General features: G+C 37.3%; 1 protein-coding gene across 1 annotated transcript; it reads right to left on the reverse strand.

Annotated features, from left to right (window-relative positions):
• Positions 1–334: 334 nt before the first annotated feature.
• AFP (alpha-fetoprotein) lies at positions 335–20,675 on the reverse strand. Its single transcript, XM_040481413.1, has 15 exons — positions 20,544–20,675; positions 19,719–19,770; positions 18,655–18,787; positions 16,660–16,871; positions 15,670–15,802; positions 14,637–14,734; positions 11,998–12,127; positions 10,076–10,290; positions 8,341–8,473; positions 7,471–7,568; positions 6,517–6,655; positions 3,906–4,129; positions 2,425–2,557; positions 831–885; positions 335–482 (listed from the first exon to the last, which is right to left on the reverse strand). The coding sequence occupies exons 1-14, from the start codon at positions 20,626–20,628 to the stop codon at positions 841–843; spliced, it is 1,830 nt and encodes a 609-aa protein (XP_040337347.1). The 5' UTR covers positions 20,629–20,675; the 3' UTR covers positions 335–482; positions 831–840.
• Positions 20,676–22,528: the final 1,853 nt, after the last annotated feature.

The raw sequence follows: 22,528 nt of genomic DNA on the forward strand, positions 1-22,528 counted from the left end.
AGAGAGAAAGAGAGAGAGAGAGAGAGGGAGGGAGGGAGGGAGTGTGGGCAGAGAGAGAGGGAGGATGGGGAGTGCTAACAACCTAGAGCACAAACCCACGAACCCATGAGATCATGACCTGAGCCAAGATCAAGAGTCGGATGCTTAACTGACTGAGCCACCCAGGCACCCCATAGCCTTCAGTGTTGTAAATCCACCCTTGAGTTGTTTCAATCTCCTACAACAACCAAGACTCACCGCTTTTTTATCAGAATCTGCTTCAGACAGTGGTATACATAATTGTTTTTTAAAATCATTTATAAACTTTCATAAATAAGCAGGCTAGGAAAAAGGAAACATTTGAAGATATTTTATTTATATGACAGAGAAATCTCATAATAAAGTCGTTATTTCATTAATTCACAAAAAGCACTATCTCAGTTAGAATTAAAGGAAAAGATGCACACCAAACCATGAAGACTTATTTTGTCTTCTTCTTCCCCCTGTAATACAAACAAAAATATGTTAAGTACTAATTAAGTGAATGGTGCAGCAGGTAACTGGTTCTATTATTTTGCATCAGGGAAGAACTAAATAGATGGGAAGATCTTCTGATGGCATTCTCTGAAACCTTAGAAAAAACCTAAGAGAATTTTGAGTTTGTTGAGTCACTGATTAAACATTGTGGACACAATTTTGTTCCAGCATTTCTAAAATAAACTCTGTATTAAATTGCATTTATTTTTTTAAAAAAAAGCATTTTAATGGTAGGTCTCAGGATGTATTTTGCTATGGATCAATATTTTGGGAGAATGACCATTAGATTTATCCTTGTCTGAATTTTCTGTTACCTGCAGTAATTTAAACTCCCAAGGCAGCACGGGTTTTTGAAATCAGTTTTGGACCCTGAAAATTAAAAGCAAATAAGAATCATCAGATGAAGAGATGGATGGCTCTGCCATTATTGCCATTAACTCTCCACCATCTAGGGGTGAACTCACATGGGGCTCAAACTCATGAACCGTGAGATCATAACCTGAGCCAAGATTGACTTGCACGCTTACTTGTTTTCAAATTTCAAGTACACCTCTGATGCTAGCAAGCTGGGACCATGGAAGCCAGAGAACACAAAAATCCACTTGTACCAATAGTAGACATAGCTTGTTCTCCTACACCAATCTCCAAATTGTTACCAAGCCCCACCACACCCCTCACCTTCCTCCACAAATCAGTCATAGAAATTGGAAGGTCTGCAGAGAAAGTATAGCTGCTACGTGTTAATGTTCTCTACATCTAAATGAATGTCTTCCCATATCAAGCGACATTTATCTTTTTGTATCATGTTCATCAGAAAAGGTTTACATCAAAACTATTTTATCAGTTTTGTTTTATCTGATTTGGTTATCTGTGTTCCACCCTCTCTACTAAAAGCACAGACACATATTGATAAGTGTACACCTGGCAAAAAGGCTGAATTATAAAATATCTTTCAAAATTATAATGATGCTATATTCAAATATATTTAGTAACCTAAACTAAAGGCCTATAAAATGTAGGCAATTACAAACCCATTTAAAATTATTAAATAATAAGTTTAAGATAATTCCTAATTACTAGTCTGTTGATATACAAAGGCATGATCCTAAATGAGTTCAAAAATATTTTTTAGAAATATTCCCCCGGGGTGCCTGGGTGGCGCAGTCGGTTAAGCGTCCGACTTCAGCCAGGTCACGATCTCGTGGTCCGGGAGTTCGAGCCCTGCGTCAGGCTCTGGGCTGATGGCTCGGAGCCTGGAGCCTGTTTCCGATTCTGTGTCTCCCTCTCTCTCTGCCCCTCCCCCGTTCATGCTCTGTCTCTCTCTGTCCCAAATAAATAAATAAACGTTGGAAAAAAAAATTGTTTTTTAACAAAAAAAAAAGAAATATTCCCCCATGAGGGTTGATGGCGGGTGGGAGGGAGGGGAGGGTGGGGGATGGGTATTGAGGAGGGCACCTTTTGGGATGAGCACTGGGTGTCGTATGGAAACCAATTTAACAATAAATTTCATATATTAAAAAAAAAAGAAATTTCCCCCTATATCTTGTTTGCACAATTAACTTGCTGTTAAGTCCTTTTACTCCATTTAGCTGAAGCGATCAGTTCTAGGCCAGAAACTGTCTAAATTATCATCAATTAATTATATATTCAGTTTATAGTTCCCTCTATCAGGAAATAAGTTGAATTTACTAATTTTCTTAACATATTCTAAAATTATGCTTCATTCTAATACTAGTGAGAAAACTGATTATTTCTTAAATGTCATAAATTCCTTCAACCTATTTCTAAATACATTTAAATCTCTCTGGCATTATTTTAAAGTTTTAGATGAGTGGAATATTCTTTCTGTTTTTCATTACAGAAAACTCCATCCCAAGTATTTTGAGTGTGAAAATGAGCTTCACATACCTCTTCTGCAAAGCAGGCTTCCTGCTCTTGGCCTTGGCAGCACTTTTCCAGTAGACCAGAGAAATCTGCAATGACAGCCTCAAGTTGTTCTTCTGTTATTTGAGGCTTTTGCTTCACAAGGTTAATGAGAAATCTATAATTTAAACAAAATAAAAGAGAAATCTGTTATGCAAAGGTATTTTTCTAAAGACTTCCTAGCAGAGTCTTGAGAGTCCTAGCAACCCTCCCCCTAAATCCTCACTCCATCAACCCATCACCAGATTTACAACATGCACTCTGTCTAACGCCTTCATCAGAAATACTGAGGCTAGAAATGGGTAGATATCCCACTAGTCTGGATTTGTGCAGATGATTGATGAAACATGATTTTATAGTGCCACCATACTGATATGTAGTAAGATACAGTCTTTTTCTTACTTGCCTGGAATATGCTTCCAGTTCTGCAGTCTAACGTATATCCTATCAATACTCAAAGACCCAGAGTTCCAAGCTCCTGCCATTCATAATTACCACACCCATACCTGAGCATCGGTCCCACCAATCACCTGCACTACTCATTTAGCAGCACTTTCATGTTGGAACCAATGTTGACCGGGGACTAGGGAAGACTTGCCAGAGGAGGCAGCATTCTTACTGTACTTTGAAGCATGACACAGATTGTGACAGCAAAAAAGGGAAGGACAGGTTTCCCAAAATTCAGGAAGACAATTTACAAAGCAAGTGAGTAGGAGCACCTGGGTGGCTCGGTTGATTAAGCAACCCACTCTTCATTCTGGCTCAGGTCATGATCTCATGGTTCGTTGGTGAGATCGAGCCCTGCGTCAGGCTGTGTGCTGTAAGGATTCTCTCTCCCTCTCTCTCTGCCCCTCCCCTGCTTTCTCTCTCTCTTTCTCTCAAAATAAATAAATAAATACACAAAAAAACAAATATTAAAACAAAGCAAGTGAGTACTAAAATGCATGGGAATTTGGAGAACATAAGTTCCACTGGCGTGTGTTAACATCACTATTACAGAATGCCTCCCACAATGAATTGAAATGTGCATTCCATCTCATAACACCCATACTTCATGGTTGACTCAAATATTATGGTTACTCTCTTCAAGAAGTAAACAGTGCGAAAAAAAGTTTCAATAGTGTTTTCCCAGTGTTTTGGAATGGAGGTACCCAAACTTACTGCAAGGACATATCCTAATTCCCCAAAGTAGATTGCCATTTTTCTCAGTCCCAACATGTGTCACAACAGAGAGGATACTGTTTTTACAAACAAAAACTTGTCTGCCCTAGTGAATTTTTCCAGGCCTATGCTCCCATGAGGCTGTGAAGGCACTGAGACAAAACTATTTTAAAAGCCACTGTAAGTGCTTTGGGGCAATAACATTCTCCTAATAAACCCAAGATTGTTGGGTATGTAAGGTAGAAATCTCCACTCCTATTTGGTGTTGTTGGTCTTCTCCCTGTTAGCAAAGAGCCATTTCTTACTGCTGCTTCATTGTTTGCAGTGCTACACCCTGAGCTCGGCACAGATCCTTATGGAAGATGAATCTGTCAGCAGAGAATGGCGAAGGGACATATGTTTCATCCACCACTAAGCTGCTGAAACACGGCCTCCTGTTGGCATACGAAGAAGTGCAGCACAGGCCAACACCGGGGTTTACAGGAGTCTCTTCATGCCTGATGCATAATTGCCCAATAATAAGATCAGCCTGGTTAGGACAACAGGAAAGAAGAAAGCAAGGAGATTCAGCATGAGCCGCTATGTTGACTCAGGCTTCCAGAAAATTCTTGCAGTTTTTAAGGCAGTAATTTATAATCAGTATTACCAAAAAAATCTGCTCCCTGGGATCATATGTTGCCACATTGTGGATTCTTTTTTCACTCATTGTTGGGGATAAACTTCACATTTAGTGGCAAATATTTCATAGGTAATGTCAAAGATAGTCCCTTCAGTTATTTGAAATACGCTTCCAGTCACATACATACTTCCAAAGGCAAAAAATTATCTGCCCTGATGGCTTAAATCCATGGTTTAAATTTTTCATGTATATCTATCTAGTGGAACTTTCCATTTTCCTTTTGGGACCCAGAGAATCGCTTTCTGAAGGTACAATTTCACAAGCCTCATCCTTTCATATACATACATACTTGCACACGTCATACATGCATACAGGTATACATATGTATACCTGTATATATGTATACATATATGTATACATATGTATATGTATACATATATGTATATATGTATACATATATGTATATATGTATACATGTGTATACATATGTGTATATACATATGCATATGTATATGTATATGTGTGTGTATAATCCTAATTGAAAAGAAACAAGGCCAGCATGTGTATGTGTGCACGTGTGTGTGTCTTTTAAGGCTTTCCTCTTGTAGAGTCCTCCTACCTTCCACACTTCAAAGATATTTCTTAAATACCTGGTAATAACTTGTAATAATGGCCAATATGTTTTGTGTGCATACTATGTATCCAGCCAGTTCTGAACGAGTTACAGGGATTACCTCATTTAAGACAGTCATCCTATGTGGGTGGTACAATTCTTATTCCCAAATGTCAGATGAGAAAGCTCAAGCCAAGTGCTATAACTAGCTTTTCAGTGGTGACAGTGGACGGGGATGCAGGCAGGAGGCCTCCAGAACCTACACTCCCAATCTGCTACAACAGCCCATGTCCCTGCAGTCTCTCAGCACGTGGGATTCAATCAATGATAAAGGTGATGCTTAATCACAGGAATTCTCCTTCCACTCTTACCTTTTGTGGAAAATTCCAAGACATGAAGACTAGCTAGCAAATAAGTCCTTGGCACCCGAAAGAGGAAAGGGGAAATGATAAATGTACAATTTGGTTCACAATTATGATTTTAAGGGAAAAAATAATGAAAAAAATCAGCCTGTCATTTTATGACACTAGTGACATTAGAAAGTAAAGATGATTGGCATTACTAACGAGAAAGTCATTTTCTTATTCAGCTTACCCTGTTCTAAACTCTTTACCCTGTTAAAGGGGTGAGGGGGAATGTCCCTAATATGATAAGATGATTATACTACAAAAGGCAAAAATATAAGTATACTAAAAATAAAATGACTTATAGGGGCACCTGGGTGACTCTGTCAGTTGAGTGCCCAACTTCGGCTTAGGTCATGATCTCACAGTTCGTGTGTTTGAGCACCCAGTCAGGTTCTGTGTTGACAGCTCAGAGCACAGAGCCTGCTTCGGATTCTGTCTCTCTCTCTCTCTCTCTCTCTCCCCCTTCCCTGCTCATGCTCTGTCTCTCTCTCTCTCTCTCAAAAATAAACAAACATTGAAAAAGAAAAATTTTAATAAATAAAATGACTTACTTTCATCTATCAAAAGTGAAGTTTTTTTTTTAACTCAATTCACATTTTTTTCCCTTGTGTCCATTAGACCAAACTCAATGCTTATGGATGCACAGTGGAGTAACTAAGATCTATGTGTGAACTAGATGCAGTGGGATAATAGCACAGCAGCAGTAGAGGCATGTGCAACCAGAAAGGAAATTGTGAAGAAGGTATGGCATTGGGTGTTGGAGCCTGGGCTCTGGGAAGAGCTGCATATGCATTCAAATATCAGCCTCACCATTTACTACCTGGGACATGTTGGTAGTAATTACTAATTACTAATCAGTAATTACTAATGTAATTTCTTTGAGCTTCATTTTGCTATAAAATGAAGACGGTAACGGGGTATTTCAAAATTGATTTTCTTTGTCTTCTTTTTTTAACATTAAAGTATTTCGTGAGCAAAAAGAGGAAATCATTGAATTGAATGATGTGTTGGTTATTCTCTTTCCGGTTCATAAAGCTTGCTTAGACATCTTTGAATAAACTGGTTGCACTCCCCCAGCCTTTCTAGAAGGACCAGAAGCCTGGCCACATGCCCAACTGTTCAGAGCTGAGTTCATGCCCTCTCCAACTGTAACTAATCAAACAAGTCTAGTAAAACCATCTCCACAGTGGTTTTTACCATTTCTCCTAAATGGGAATTATGAGACCATTTCAAGTCAAACGGGGCAGAAACACAATGGGACTAAACAAAACACTCACCGCTCCCTCACCACAGGCCAATTGCTTGTCCTCACTGAGTTGGCAACAAGTGGCTGCTGCGGTTGCCATTTTCCTAGTGAAGGCCATCAGCTCAGGTGGGGTCAGCTGAGGGGCTTTCTTTGTGTAAGCAACAAGAAACCTGAAAGAAACAATTTTTTTTTTCACCAAATCCTGCTGAGCCATTCATGAGTTTTTGACTCCTCACTCGTTCTCAAAGATCCTCTCTTGGTATTAGAAGCCATGATGTCAGCTCATTTGTATTACCAACAAGGTATTTGGACCACCTTTCAAGATGCATTTGCTCTAACCACCACTCCCTATACTTCTATTATAGCGACATATCACAATGGGGAAACAAACTCTGGAGAGTAGACTGACACCTATTCCAACCTCCGAAGTTTCACTGATACTAGCTTTGATCTATTCAGTGATTCCACTCTGACAGACTGCAACAGAATAAATATCTTTTCTGCAAAAATCTGCATGATTTGGGGAACCCAGAGAAGTACCAATATCAGACTTTTATAAGCCATTCTTCTTGCTCTCTAGAAGAGGGGAATGGGGATGAGTACCTTCTCCCAAGGGAAATTGGGTGATCGGATTACACTGATTTCCAATATGAAATAGGGGCTGAAATTAGAGTAGCCCTGGGTGACTAATTTAGGTTTATATTTCCCTCACACTACAAAATTTGAAATCACTAAAAGTGCTGTTTAAAAAAACATACGCGTTGGGGCACCTGGGTGGCTCAGTCGGTTAAGTGTCTGAATTCGGCTCAGGTCATGATCTCGTGGTTCGTGAGTTCCAGCCCCAAGTCGGGCTCTGTGGGGACAGCTCAGAGGCTGGAACCTGCTTCACATTCTGTGTCTCCTTCTCTCTCCGCCCCACCCCCACTCATACTCTGTCTTTCTCTCAAAAATAAGTAAACGTTAGAAAAAATTGTTAAAAACGTACGCATTTTGTAAGTAATATTCTCCTAGTTTCTGGAAGAGGCCACAGCTTCGCTTTGCCAATGCTTGACTTTCCTGGATATATTTCTCCAATTCTTCTTCCTGAAAATACAAGCATTATTATGTACATTTTCTTCTCTTCCGGGACACATAACTTTGTATGTAAAAATTGACCAATAATATATTATTCTGACACCAATCTTAGAAAAACCAATTTTAGAGGGGTTTTTTTGTAATACTAAAGATAATAAGAGTGTGACTTGTGACAATTAAAACAAATGGACTGGGGCGCCTGGGTGGCTCAGTCAGTTAGGTGTCTGACTTTGGCCCAGGTCATGATGTCATGGTTCACAAGTTCAAGACCCGCATCTGACTCTGTGCTGACAGCTCAGAACCTAGAACCACAGCTTCAGATTCTGTGTCTCCCTTTCTTTCTGCCCCTCCCCTGCTTGCACTCTCTCTCTCTCTCTCAAAAATAAATAAACATTAAAAAAATAAAAATAAAAACAAATGGACTTTGGGGAGATTAAGCTTAAAACTGTGAATCATCAAGCTATGTGATGACAGAATTCAATGTTTGGATAAAGGATTACAGTTCTTTCTGTACAAATTATTGCTTTCCTGGAGCTGTTCAAAAATGAGTATTATTGTTATTCTGTGTGTCAAAGAACTTTTGGTTGCCATTTTTCTTCCTACAGTAGGCCACTGGTTGTTGACTACTAGTTAATAACTACTTAATATCTAGATGACTACTTAGTAGATGTAACTAGCTAACTACTAGTTAATAACTAGATGCTTTCATAGACACAGCATTTTTAATGGATAATTTCTATGCAGTATTTCAGACTCTCCCTAAAAAGTAAGAGCAATTCACCCCTTTATCCTGGCATTCAAGAGGGTTTTCAGACTGGGAACACTTCTCCAATAACTCCTGGTATCCTTTAGCCACTCTTAGAATTACTGGGACAGCAAGTTTAGTATGTCTTCTGGAATATTCATAGGTAAATCTGAAATGAGTGTGAAAAAATATCATGTTGTTGCAATTAAGAGACAATTTATTCCTGTGTTATATGGCATGCAAATGTTAAAATTCAAATGCATAAGCCTGGAAATCAAATATGACTTGAACTATATGCACAGTAAAACTATTAATACAAATTATAATCCATCCAATTGTTCTAAAATGCTATTTTGTTTTCTTTTGCACTCTTCACTTGGGTTTTTCAATTATGAGCTTTACAGTCATTTATTCAACAAATATTTTTCCAGTGCCTACTCTATGCAAGCATTTCTTTCAGCAGTAAGGATTCAGTAAGGTATAAGATAAAATGCCTGACCTCTCAAAAGCATACATTACAGGGAGACAGAAATGAATAAACAAAACTAGGTCATCGAATTCAGGTGGTGATAAATGAGTGAAGAGAAATAAAGGAAGACAGAATGTGGGGGGAGTGAGTCTTAATTTAGAGCATTGGTCAAGAAATGTCTCTTTGGGTGGCTCTTTTGGAACAGAACCCTGGGTGAAGGAAGGTACACAAGTACCTGGAGGAAGATCATTCTCAGCTGAGAAAATTTCTACTGCAAAGAACCTTTCTAATTGAAGAAGTGCTTCTATTAGATAAACAATTATTGTTGGATGTGTGGGTGGGTAAGTTTAAAGATAATTCTTGAATTTACTAATTGTATTTCCAAGTCATAGATATAAGTAATATTTAGTTCTGCCACCAATAAATTGTCAGTGTGGGTTTCTTCAATTTGGACTTTGTTCTTGTGTGTGTAATTTTATTTAGCAGTGCAAATTATGTGTGTCCAATCTGAATTCAAATTATGTATGTCCAATCTGAATGCAAGTATAGAGTGATATCCTTAGGGAATATGAAAGAGAAAACTGGGCCATTATTTTCATTATTACATTAGAAGCAGGCTTTTAATTTTATAAAGACCCTTGGAGATCATTAAGCCTGAAATCCTAAGAGCTACACAAATCCCTCCTCGAATAGTGTCCATAGATATACACTGTACAATAAAGGAAAATGTATTAACTTGGCTGCTTGCTTCCTATCAGTTATATTACAATAAAGTACTATACTGCAAGTATCTCTACACATTTTTATTTTCTTACAAAAATAAAACACATATTAAATAAATAGCAAATAAACTGTTCTAATAAAAGCCCTTCTATCTACCATTATCTATTGAGTTATACTTCGGAAAGTTTTGAAAACATGCACAGTGAAAAAGCACATTCATAACCATTAGCCCTTATTATCACAAAATATCCATATCCTATTTGGAAGCTCCGTAGTAGTCTTCATACGAGTAATCCATACAAAGACGACAGTGCTTCTGATCCCAGAGAAATTGATACAAAATAAAATATAGCTTCAGTTAGTAGCAGCAATAGTGAAAGTCTCATCAGTATAAGATAGATTTCATTTCCTTATTCCCTACTTATCTGCTTAAATAGATTTTGGTTCAGAACATTCTAGCATCACCCAAACATACTGAGTTCAAAACCTGTAACCATCACTCCCCATTTCAGCAACACAAAACTGTCAGCTACATACTAATCTTTACTCATGTGAACATACATTTACAGAGTGTGTTACCTTGCCATGAAAAGATCTTTTTCCCTTGAAGAAAATTGGTTGAAATCTCTGTCTCCTAAAAATCTATTTAGATTCGGAGATAATCCTTCAGGTGTGTCATCATTTTCTGCATGAATTATGCATTGACCAAGTTCAAGTATGGGCAATTTGCAGCATTCTGCTATTTTGCTTGACAGAATATCTTGCCGAGAACATAGGTAGGACATAATTTTTTCCTGTAATAGGAAGATGAGGGAGGAAGGAAGGGAGAGAAGGAGAGAAAAAAAAGAAATAGAAGACATTGTACCTTGTCTCTAATGTTAGTGCTTTCTCCCTACTTTGCTTTTCCTTACTCCTTTCTACCTACCCGTTTGTTCAATTCTTCTTTTCATAGTTGTCAGCTAAAATCTATTTTGTATTAGGAAGATTTTAAAAACAAGATAGAAATATACTCTTCAAACCAAATGACATGCACATAGGTATATATCTTTCTATTCCTATTAAAATGGGCTACTGGACAACGTTTGCTGTTGATGTCCTAATCATGGAGAGCAAACTTTCTGCTCCATGTTAACAGATCAATCTGCAGTGACCCAGTATGACCTCCAGAGGGCAGGCTATAGATGATGAAATTTCAGCACATCTAAGAATGGAACAGAACTTCCATATCCCTGTCACGGGACTAAAAATCCAAGCCTTCTCAGTAAGAACAATTAGAACCCATCATTCAGCCATTAAATCCAATTGACATACCATGTTGAAATTAATTTTTCCACTTTAAAGGAAAAGGGTGGTAATGAGCTCCAAAAATGGAAAAATAATTTAAGTGCCTATAGAAATCAGTAAAATCGTCTATTAAAACCAAGACAACTAACTTCAAAGAAAAACAAAGTAATTTTTCTAATATGCAAGTAAAAATTTGTAAAAGGAAAAATAAATGAAATAGGAAATCTGTCTTTGGGAATCTTCCCCAGCTTTTCACACCAGGACCTCTGCCTTTGCTCAGAGATTGCCTCTTTCAGCCAAACTGCCATGGGACTGGCTTAAATGAGCATTCTATCTCCACATCCAACCCTTTGGAAACCAGGTTCAAGCCTGAGTTTCTAAGCCTTTTGAATATCTAAGAGTAATGGTTTGAAGCCTTCTTGGAGAAGACGGTGTATCACCAGGGACCAGAGAGGAAGGAATTTGGGGATAGATAGGCCTCTTGTACAGTATCCAGGAAGCCTAAAGTTGGCCCAGAATAGATGAATGCCCTGCTGCTAAAATGGCGACTAACTATGGCACGTTTGAGGATTCTGTTTGGGGGATTTTCTTTTGGTTTTTAATTCTCCTAGAGCCCTTTATCCACGCCTCTCTCTGTGGCTTTGTATCTTGTGGAACAGTTTCTGGTGTTGTTTTTGTTGTTTGTTGTGTCATTTTGTTGTATTCATATCATAAATATAATAGAGCCCCTTCTGTGGCCCAGGCATCGTGCTGCCGGCCTGTGGAGATAACAGCAAACAGAAGGCAGGCCCTACATGCCTCATCTCTCCCATCAGACTGTAAATTCCCTGAGCGAAGCTTCTGCCTTAGTGTTGTTCATAGTGTCTAGCACACAGAAAGTATTCCGTATATATTTGCCAAATGAAATGATAAATGGCTAGAAAAACCAATTGGTTAAAAGTAAAGAGTCTCTCCCCCAAGATTCTATGTGGAGTTTATGATCATTGTCAGAAGAAAGAATGGGCCCTGGTGTCACGAGAGGAGAGTATCTCTTAAGTGAAAGGCAGGGTTAACAAAACACAGTTTCAGTTTTACTGTCAAGAAGTCTGCGACTTGACTCAGCCAGCTAGCTACCCTACCCTGTGACCAACTCCAACAGCCTTCTCCCATGTAGAAGGAGAGCCAAAGAAAGAAAAGGAAGTGGAATTATCTCTGTTTTGGGAAGCAAGACTCTTTACCCCATCCTGCAGACACTCCAGCACGTTTCCTCTGCAACATTCCTCATGTATGTGGGCCACATCCAGGACCAGTTTCTGAATTTCGGTAAAATTCGCTTTGGAAAACTTTTGACTCAATTTAGTAACAGTTCTAAAGGGGAAGGAAAGGAATTAGAAATCAATCCTGATTATCTACCAAAATTAAATAATACAGAGAGAATATTAATATAGTTGCAGTTCCAAAAAGAAAGAATTGAAATGCTTTCGCTGTTTGAAAAGAAAAGGGAGGGGTGCCTGTGTGGTTGCTTTAGGCTCAGGTCATGATCTCACAGTTCATGAGATCAAGCCCAGAGCCTATTTGGGATTCCATGTCACTCTCTCTCTCTCTCTCTGCCCCTCCCCTGATTGCACTCTGTCTCTCTATCTCAAAATAAATAAACAAACATAAAAAAATAAAAGAAAAAGAAAAGGGAAAGCATTATAAGTCTTGTCAATTCCAACCAATCTTTGAAGGCAATGGTTCTATAAAGTGACCCGTCCCCACAAATACTTTGGACATGATTTATTTGTCTTTAAAACCTTTCCTGTGAATTGGGATGAAATCTATCTTTTTGCTGCTCATCCGTGATGCTGAGTGCTTATAATCACCATAGTGAGTGGGTGGGAAAAAATTAAAAGGACAAACAATTAAGAAATGGAAAATTCCATGAAAATAATAATCATTTTTTTTTTTTACTTGGGAGAGAAAAAATACTCTGAGAATACAGAAGGGGCGTATATGTGCAAATACATGAAACAAGACAAGAAAGTAGAGCCCACTGAACATTCAGACATGTCAGCACACCAAGAATGGAGTGTGGCCAGAAGGGAAATAAGAAGTAAAAAAGCTTGTTCCTTCTACATATTTCCTTAAGTGTTAAGAGATGTCTAGATGAAACCACTACCCCCTAGAGCAACTGGTGTTGCTGCTTCTGATAAGGATAGATTTTCTTTATAAATTTGTAACATTTAAGCTTAATCACTTACGGATAGCAAATAATAAATACAACCATTATAATAATAACTTAATTTATATTTTATTAGTAAGAAAAAATTGAAGCAATTCACGAATCAGTCTAAGCTTCTAATAACTAGAGTTGGAAGGTAGTTATAGCAAAATCTGACCTATTCTAAGAAAACATTTTAGAACTAACTCCATGACTAACTTTAACCTAGGTCTCCACTATGTATAATAATTTTTAAATGTGTCATTTAACAAGCACACAAACTAATGAACTTTGAATGCATGTATTAGCCACATTAAAAGGTAAAGAGGAAAAAGTTAAATTCACTTTAATAACATGTTTTTAACCCAATATATCAAAAATGATGCCATTTCAACATAGGATTTCATTCATATGCAGAATCTAAAAAAGGAAACAAATGAATCAACCAACAGAAAAGCAGAATCAGACCTATAAAAATGGGGAACACACTGGTGGCTGCCAGAGGAAAGGAGGGTTGGAGGATGGGCAAAATGGGTGAAGGCAGAGGGAAATACAGGCTTCCAGTTATGGAATGAATAAGTCACAGGGAATAAAAGGCACAGCATAGGGAGTATATGCAATGATATTATAATAGGGTTGTGTGGTGACAGGTGGTAACTACATCTCTATAGGTGAGCGCAGCAAAATGTATAGTGAAGTTGAATCACTATGTCGGGCACCTGAACCTGGTGCAACATTGTGTGTCAACTACATGCAAATAAAAAAAATTATTTAAAAAAATATTTTAGGGGCGCCTGGGTAGCTCAGTCGGTTAGGCATCCGACTTCGGCCCAGATTCTGATCTCGTGGTCTGTGAGCTTGAGCCCCGCATCGGGCTCTGTGCTGACAGCTCAGAGCCTGGAGCCTGTTTCAGATTCTGTGTCTCCCTCTCTCTCTGACCCTCCCCTGCTCATGGTCTCTCTCTGTCTCAAAAATAAATAAATGTTAAAAATTTTTAAAAAAATATTTTAATACGCAGTTAACATAAAAACCAATTAAGAAGATATTATACATTCTCTTTTTCATGCTCAGTCTGTAAACTCTGGTGTGTAGTTTACACTGGGAGCACAGTTCCTCATTCACATCAGCCAAATTTGGAAACGGTCAGGAGCTACATGAGGCCAGTAGCAGCCTTGCCCTGTAGCACACCCTTAACCCCTTGGTAATTCTGATTCTTACATCTGATGCCAAAGTCTCAACTGTCAGGATACAGACAATTCGAGATCACTGGCCTAGTAGACGAACAGGAATCAGAAAAATAAATCACGATCAGGAGGTAGAAACACTGGGCTCTGAAGACTCACAGTGGGGTCCTGGGTAAATTGCTTTAATCTCTCTGGGTCTCAGTTTATTCCCATGTACAAATGAAGAGGTTGGACTGTCTTCCTCAGTATCCTTACAGCAAAGACAGAATATGAGACAGAGGTAAATTAAGTGTGCTTTATAAAGAGTTAAGCAGCAGACTATGGGTTAGCTTCCTTCCACTCCTGGGATTTCAGGATTCTAATCGCATCAGCTCTCATCAAAGGAAACTTCATTCTCAACAACAGAAACAATGAGAAAAATGAGCTCAAACTGAAAAATAGTGGTTTTGCACATATCACCCTCTTCCCTACTTACAGGGCGTAAACTTACATGGCTCGGAAGGTTCGGGGTCCAAAATTTCTCATCACTGCACATATATGTTGATTTAACAAACTGCTTTCTCTTAATTCTTTTGTAATCAGGGCTGTCTAGATATACAAGAAACAAGTTGTCAAGAAAGGATGTATTTTCCTTTGTAGGTGCTAATAATTAGAAAACCAACAGCTTCAAGGAAAGCATGAGACCATAAGGAATATTATGAAAATTGCAAACATGATACATTTTTACAGAACTTCATTTACTCTTTCTTTTAGGTTGGTTTATATACATCTATGCCAGACAGATTTATTAAAAATACTCTAAAACAAGAACATTATAACTTTCATACTTGGGATACTGAGTGCACAACTGTACTTTCATTAAACTAATTGAAACCTGATGATTTCTTAAATGTCTGCTCTGTCACACACACAAAAGTAAAGAAATGATAAGATCGCGTCACAGACTGACGTTCTGGGAATAATCACAGTCCTTAGGAAATTTTTGTTGTTTGACTTTTGTTGTGGCAAGTAATTAATTGTGGACGTTATTCTCATTCTCCAAACCCAAAAAAGCTGCTCACGTCTCCAAACCTACATTTCCTTTCATTAGGTGATGATGATGTTTACACCTCAAATTTGTTCTTAGCATCAAAAGAAATAATGAACGTAAAGTATTTGTCATAGTTTTCTTTCTCTTTTTCCTCTCTTTCTGTGCCTCCTTTTCTCCTCCTGCTCCTTCTACCGCACCTCCTTCTACCTCCTATTCCTCTCTTTCGTTTATGTTATGACCCGTACCTCTGTCTTCCTTTATCCCACCCCCAGACTCATGTCCTTAGTCATATAATACTTGTTGGCCAAAGGAATGAATACAAAACAGCAAATCCAGCTGTTTTAGCCCAAAGAATATCAGACTGCTAACATATGCTCTATTCTGAAAATGGTAGTCTGCATACAAAGCATATTTCCATTTTTAACTTTGTTTCGTTTTAATGAGCCATAGCCAGATTAAGGGATTGGTTCAGATATCTGTACAAATATAATACCTTTGTTTGGAAGCATTCGACTGCATTTTCAGTTTTGCAGCAAGGTGGAATTATTTTGCCATAGTGGGTAGCCAAAGAAAGAATTGTGGGTGCATACAGAAAGGGGTGCCTTCTTGCTATCTCATAGATGTACCTATGAAATGAAAAGGCACTGTAAGATTTACAAACATATAAAACTAGGACAACCATTAGAACTGGAATCCGGAATCATCCACCTCGACAGTCCCCATGGCAAAGATGGTCTAAGGGCAGGCTCTCTATTTCTCTGGCTTAGACATGCAAGACAGCAGCATGCAAGGCAGAAGTGATTGAGAGTTAGATATAGGATCCCCTAACAGAGAACCTGTGTTCAAATCCCTGCTTCGGAATGTACTAGCACTGTGCCCTCAGCCAATTATCTCAACTTTCTAAACTTCAATTTCCTAGTCTGCAAAATGTGAAGAAGAATGAAGTGAAAAAGGACAGGCTTCAAAGGCAGGTAGTGAGCACTAATCTGATCACGCGTGCCAAGCACAACATGGTCCTAAAAAACCTAAGTGTTCAATAGCTGCTAGCCATGTTTAACGTATCTTAAACATTCCTGAATCTCTAATTTTTTTTTATTTCCAGGTAATTTAGTGAACACGAAACACCAAGTATTTGGCTCCAGAAGGAACCACTTTGTGCGGTACTAAAATATTCCTGGGCAAACTCAAATGGAGAGATTAGAAGGAAGGAAAAACAAAACAAAACAAAACAAAACAAAACAAGGTGTATCTCACAACTGTTGGGTACCGTGAGTGTTGTGTACTCATCTACCTAGCATGCTATGGAAACAAAGTTGCGCTCCAAATGGTCCGCCTGATTTCCTAGTGCAGGACCTCAGCTGGTGCAAAATTATTGCCACTTCTCTGCCTTTTAGAGTACCTCTGTAAATTGCAGAGATACTAGATAACGCTTGGTGCTACTCTCCTTCTGGGGTTTTAATCTACCTTTAAATTGGATCCTTACCTGTTCAGGAACATGTCCCTGTTTTCTTCATATGCTTTACAACTGGTGACAGGTTCTGGAACTTGGAAGGGTGGGATGGATGACGGAGTAGCCTTTTTGTGTGCCAGTAAACAGTTATGTCTTTCCTCTTCACTTTGGCTGCAACAATCTGAGAGTCCATACTTTTCAGAAATTTCCTTCTCATGGCAAATTTCGTCCAGAAAGGCAGATAGCTATAGGAAATATTTGTTTTTAAAGAAAGACAACTAACTGTATTTTGAAATTCTGTGAAACACATGAGAAGTTTTCTAATACCCAAAATCAGAACTACAAATTAAAAATACAAATTCCAATATACTTTATTTAGTTTCAGCCAGATGAGAGTTTTCTCTCATGTCTTTTGGGAAGTGGAATTTTCGTGTCCAACCTTGAGAAATACACATGACTATTAAATTACTTTATCTTAAACGGGAAAACACCATGCAATATTTTATCCCCCCCAGAAAAAATATTTGAAATATTTCATTTTCCCCTCTTATTTTATCAACAGTTTGGCTCCATGATATCTATGAGCCTTTTAAAAATACGTAAGCCACTTTTTTTGTTGCCTTAATTTTACCAACATCGGATGATGAGACCGATAGTCCTAAGAATGCCTTAGAAATACATGTTTCATTCATCTCAGCAAATTTTATATAGCTTCTATAACTGCTAATATTTAGAGAATCCTACAGCTCTTAAGCAAGACTTTGAATTCTCAATCCACATAAAAATCATGCCTTTAAGTTTACAGTGATAAACCGCCAATCTGTAACATTAACATGAACCTCTTACTGGACGTAAAGTTGCAATATGGAATGTATTTTGCTTAATTTTTACATTAGCAGGACAAGCCAAAAATAGAGATGCAAAACAGAGAGTTTTATGAAATCACCAATTTCAGAGTTGCAAAGTATTTTATATCTTTAAAAGGGCATCTCCTCTAAAATATTCCAAATACATTGACTTTTGGCCATTCATCAATCCCACCATGAGAGAAGATTCTCTGGGCATTTTGTTCCATAATTGGGTAACTCTAATCATTACAAAGTTCCTAGGTTTTTTTTTTTTCTATTGAAATAAAATAAGCAATAATAACTATTATTTATTGATCTTCTACATTAAGGTATATTTAAAAAAAACTATTCATTGTTTAACTGAAACGCAATTATAAATGAGTTTCATATTTTGTTATTGTTTGTTAAATCTGGCAACCCTCAGTATGTGCCTCACTTTCACTACAGTGTAGAGTATAGTGTAATGAAGCCAATAAGGGTGTTAATTTTAAAGCCTGATGGCCTAGTTTAAATCCTTGTTCTGGACTCCCTCAAAAAAAGTTACTCAAACTCTCTGTGCCTCAGCTTCCTCAACTGGAAGAATAGCATTTACCTCCTAGGATTATTGTTAAGTATTTAATAAACTAATGTTTGTAAGCAAAGCTGATATTCTACCAGTAACCAGTAACCCCAGTGAGGGGTTCTTCTTGGCTCACTTGGACATCCATCTGAGTCATCAGTGCTATGCTCCATGTCATAAAATATTTTTATTATCGATGAGTATGTAACACTCCCTAGGATAATGTCTGTCACATTGTGTGATTAATAAAAAGTGACTTCTTCTGTTATTATTATATCGGTCTTTCTGACAAACCTGAACTGAAAGCTACTATTATTCCTTTTTTTACGGATAAGGAAACTAAATCTCGAAGAAGTTAAGTACCATGCTCATGGTCACCCAGATATTCAGCTTTCAGAACCTTCGCTCTTAGTCACCATGTTTATATTGTCTCTTTACAACAGGTACTCGCTGCTGTTTCTTCAACAATTCAGAATTAATCCAATTCGTCTTTCATCCAACAAGCGTTCAAATATTTAAGTGTATTTCTCATGGCATCCCTGTATCTGCTCTTTTGCCTGCTAAACTTTGGTCAAATACTATAGTGGGATAATATTATTATTATTATCATTATTCACTCACCTGATTTTCTAAACACCCTACAGGCTGCTCACCGCCCGGGGATTTCTCAATTACAGTCAGTATATCTTTCACCATTTTGCTTACTTCTTTGTAAGTGGCTTCTTGAACAAACTGAGCAAAAAATATGGTAGCTCTGGAACAAAAATACATATGAATGCTTAAGGAATAGACACGTCAAGCTGCTTTTCTTCAAATGTAGTTTTCGTTTGTTTTTGTTTTCTGTTATGTGACTTGTTTAGGGGATGACTTTTGCTAAAAAAAAATTATGTGAAATTAGATTCTAGTCATCCAGAAAGAAACGTCCGTCTTCTTGCCCCGTACCCCCAAAGTATACATATATCTATTAAAGAACTCAAAGTGGATTTTCCTTAAGAGTGGTTCCTGCTTTTGTGGTCACCCATCCACTGCAGTGAACCTACAGCTGAGGGTATCTATATTCTATAGTGCCTTTCAAATTTAAGCAAAGAATTGGTCATTAGACGTCTGCCTGTATCTACTCTTAGTTGATCAAGATCTGATCCAAGATGGTATTCATGGATTGACCAAAGAATCGTCTTAATAGGGTTCTGGGTACAAGCAGTAGCAATAAAACACTATTTTAAATTCCTTATTAGAAACTTCAGAAGCATAGAATAGACAGAACTCAAAAGAAAAACATACTCTCTACAAATAACAAAGTAGAATATTTTACCTCCTATTATTTGCTACTAGGATTTACATAGTATTCAGAATACAGAATATTGTAATATCATCCTATTGGTATTGATGTGAAAAACTCCTGCATTTATATATTGTGGTTACCACTGATCTGATACTAATCTTCAGTTTCTAAAATATGATTTGGTTTTTCCCATGGAATTTCAAGGACTCTAGAAGTTAATTTAATCTAAGGCATGGACCAACATTTCAACCTCTTCAATATCCATTTGATATCCAATATAAATAACTTCTTCAATTAACTTTTGTACTTTTCAAAACCCATAGGGCTATCCAGCCTCATTTAATTACCTAACTAAAATGATGATTGCTTTGCATATTTGAATGCATTTATGAGCAAAACTTACAGGTCAATGAAATTCATCTCTGCAGAACATTGGGAAGAATCCAATATGGAAGCTGGAAAGCAAAAGAAACTCCATGAGAAATGGTGTTTTCAACTGCAACCAGGAAAGTGATCGTTCTTACATGTAAATGTGTATGTTTAATTTAGAACTGCACAGCTGAGAAGACATTAGGGAGCATCTATCCAAACATCTTAACTTTGTACTTGAGAAAGCTAGGAAACTAAGGAATAGCTAAGATAACAAGAATAATTTATAGTAGACCTAGCACTAAAATTCAGTTGTTTGGTTTCCCCCTGTACTGTGATGCTCTAATTGGCTTGGAAATCAAAGGATTAAAAATACGTTTCAGGCCTCCTTTTGAACATGATTGCATCACAGTTTTCTTGCTTATTTATATCCCAGCCACATTGTTTCTTCTTTAGTCAAATAATGATCCATTTTTTCTGAAGTAAAGATAAAGATGTTACTTATTTTATCAGTCTGAGGGGGTTTTATATGTGAAGGAGCCAGGATTATAGACTCATATATAGAGATATAATATAAATATATTTCAAAGTTAGCATGTATGCCAATTATATAAATAATGTACAAAACATTAATTCAACATGGAATGTATAAGTCATTTGTAGATAATCTGGAGCACTGCCGTGATTTTGTAAACCTCTTGTAAAGCTACAAGTTTATCATACATTTAAAGATATTCCCCATTAAATATTTTTCTTCTGTGTGGAGCAGGAAGTATAAATAAATCAGGACAAATGAATAAATTCAAATGTAAGAATTTTGATGTAGAGAGAAGACAAAAAAGAAAACAAAATATCTTACCTATTCCATATGCATTTCTGTGCATTGTTCGGGGTTCAGAAAAATTTAGTAGGAAAGTTAAAAAAATTGATATGACCCACTTCATGGTTGTTAGTTATTTTTTCGTTGGCAATGATGGGGGGAGAGTATTGAAAATCATGCTGAAATTCTTTTATACCCTTCTCAAGCAACGCCTGTTAATTAGTAATCTTCTGTTAGTATATCAGTATATGTGTTACCTTATTTCCTTAGGTTGCAAATGGGACAACTTGTCGATAATTAACAGCAGAGGGATTATTTGCATTTTATGTCCAAGGACACAGACCTCTTTTCAAAGGAAAAAAGGGGGAAAAAATTTGCAAATTCATCCCATGTTGCAAGTGTTAACAAATACTCTTCTCAATCTACAGAGTATTCAAAGAAATGTTTTTTTTCCTGAATTGCACAATAATGAATATGTTTCAAATTAAAAATCTAATGGCGCCATAAAGATGAAGACTCCAGACTTTGTATGAAATTCAGCTAAATGCATTAATTCCTTTAAAAAATATTAATTGAATGCCTATAATATGCCAGGCACTGGACACAATATTTGACAAAATCAAACTTCACTGAAGAATACATTCATTGCTTGATTATTATATGGATTAACTCAAAAATCCTTTTCACCTAATTTCATGCCACTACAGTCCATTGTTAAGTATTTAGTATGCTGTGTATGGCTTAACAGAAAACTTAGAGCACAAACTCTGATGAACCAAGCCCTATAATAATTTTGTTTGTTACAAAATAATTTTGCATGTATGCCAAACTGAAGTGGGTCAGTTGCACTCTTCATTCAGCAACTCAAAATGATTTTGTTAACACTAACAAAGGAGCACTTACAAATGCCACCTGATTCTAGGAGGGGTTCACCTTGTTAAACCACTGGAGGAACTTTTAAAATTCCTGTTGCTTTGACTGAACCCCATACTAATTAAATCAGAATCTTTGCAGGTGGGATCTAGGCATCACTGTTTTCTAAAATCTTCACAGATTATTCACTATTCTAAAGTTAAGATTAAAAATAAATTAATTACTGTAGGAAATAAATAGATATGGTGCATTCATTTAAAAAAATTTTTTTAACATTTATTCATTTTTGAGAGACAGAGCATGAGTGGGGAAGGGGCAGAGAGAGAAGGAGACACAGAATCCGAAGCAGGCTCCAGGCTCCAAACTGTTAGCACAGAGCCCGATGTGGGGCTTGAACTCTCAAACTGCAAGATCATGACCTGAGCCCAAGTCGGACGCTCAACCGACTGAGCCACCTGGACACCCTGATATGGTGCATTCATTAAGTGGGGTGATATTCACCCACCCTAGTAATTTTGTGGCAGAATACTTAATGATATGGAAATATGCTCATAGTATGTCACAAAGTAAAAAAAACAGGTGTAAAATTACTCAGTTTTTGTAATTCCTCCTTCCTGCTCAAAAAAAAAAAAAAAAGTAGAAGACAGGAATAGTCGATGACAAAGTTATAACACTGGATTTCTCTGGATGGTGGGATTGCAAGTGAATTTGTCTCCCTCGCTTTCCCTCTCTCTTTCAAAACTTGTTCAATGGAAGTTTGAGTATGTGATTTAAAAATAAAATTTAAAATACTAATTGAGTGTATTTTTTAAAAATAAATAATACGGCTTAAGTCAGAGAAAGACACATAATATATGATTTCACTCATCTGTGGGATTTAAGAAACAAAACAAGTGAGCAAAGGGAAAAGAAGACAGAGAGAGGCAAATGGAGAAACAGACTCTTAACTGTAGAGAACAAACTGCTGGCTGCCAGAGGGGAGGTGGGTGGGGAAATGGGTTAAACAGGTGATGGGGATTAAGGAGTGCACTTGTCCTGATGAGCACTGGATGATGTATGGAAGTGATGAATCTCTGTATTGTACACCAGAAACTAATATTACACTGTAAGTCAACTACCTGGAATTAAAATAAAAACTTTAAAAAATAAAT

This window comes from Herpailurus yagouaroundi, unplaced genomic scaffold (genome assembly GCF_014898765.1).
Source record: "Herpailurus yagouaroundi ecotype Mexico unplaced genomic scaffold, PumYag 28, whole genome shotgun sequence".
In the NCBI taxonomy this organism is placed as follows: Eukaryota; Metazoa; Chordata; class Mammalia; order Carnivora; family Felidae; genus Herpailurus; species Herpailurus yagouaroundi.

Excerpts from the sequence above, each read along its gene's own strand:
- AFP (XM_040481413.1), bottom strand. The coding sequence starts at position 20,628 with ATGAAGTGGGTCATATCAATTTTTTTAACTTTCCTACTAAATTTTTCT. Across the intron at positions 4,130-6,516 it reads TGGCCTGTGGTGAGGGAGCG|GCTGATCTTATTATTGGGCA; the intron begins GTGAGTGTTTTG and ends TGTCCTAACCAG. Across the intron at positions 886-2,424 it reads AAGCCTGCTTTGCAGAAGAG|GGTCCAAAACTGATTTCAAA; the intron begins GTATGTGAAGCT and ends TTTAATTTTCAG.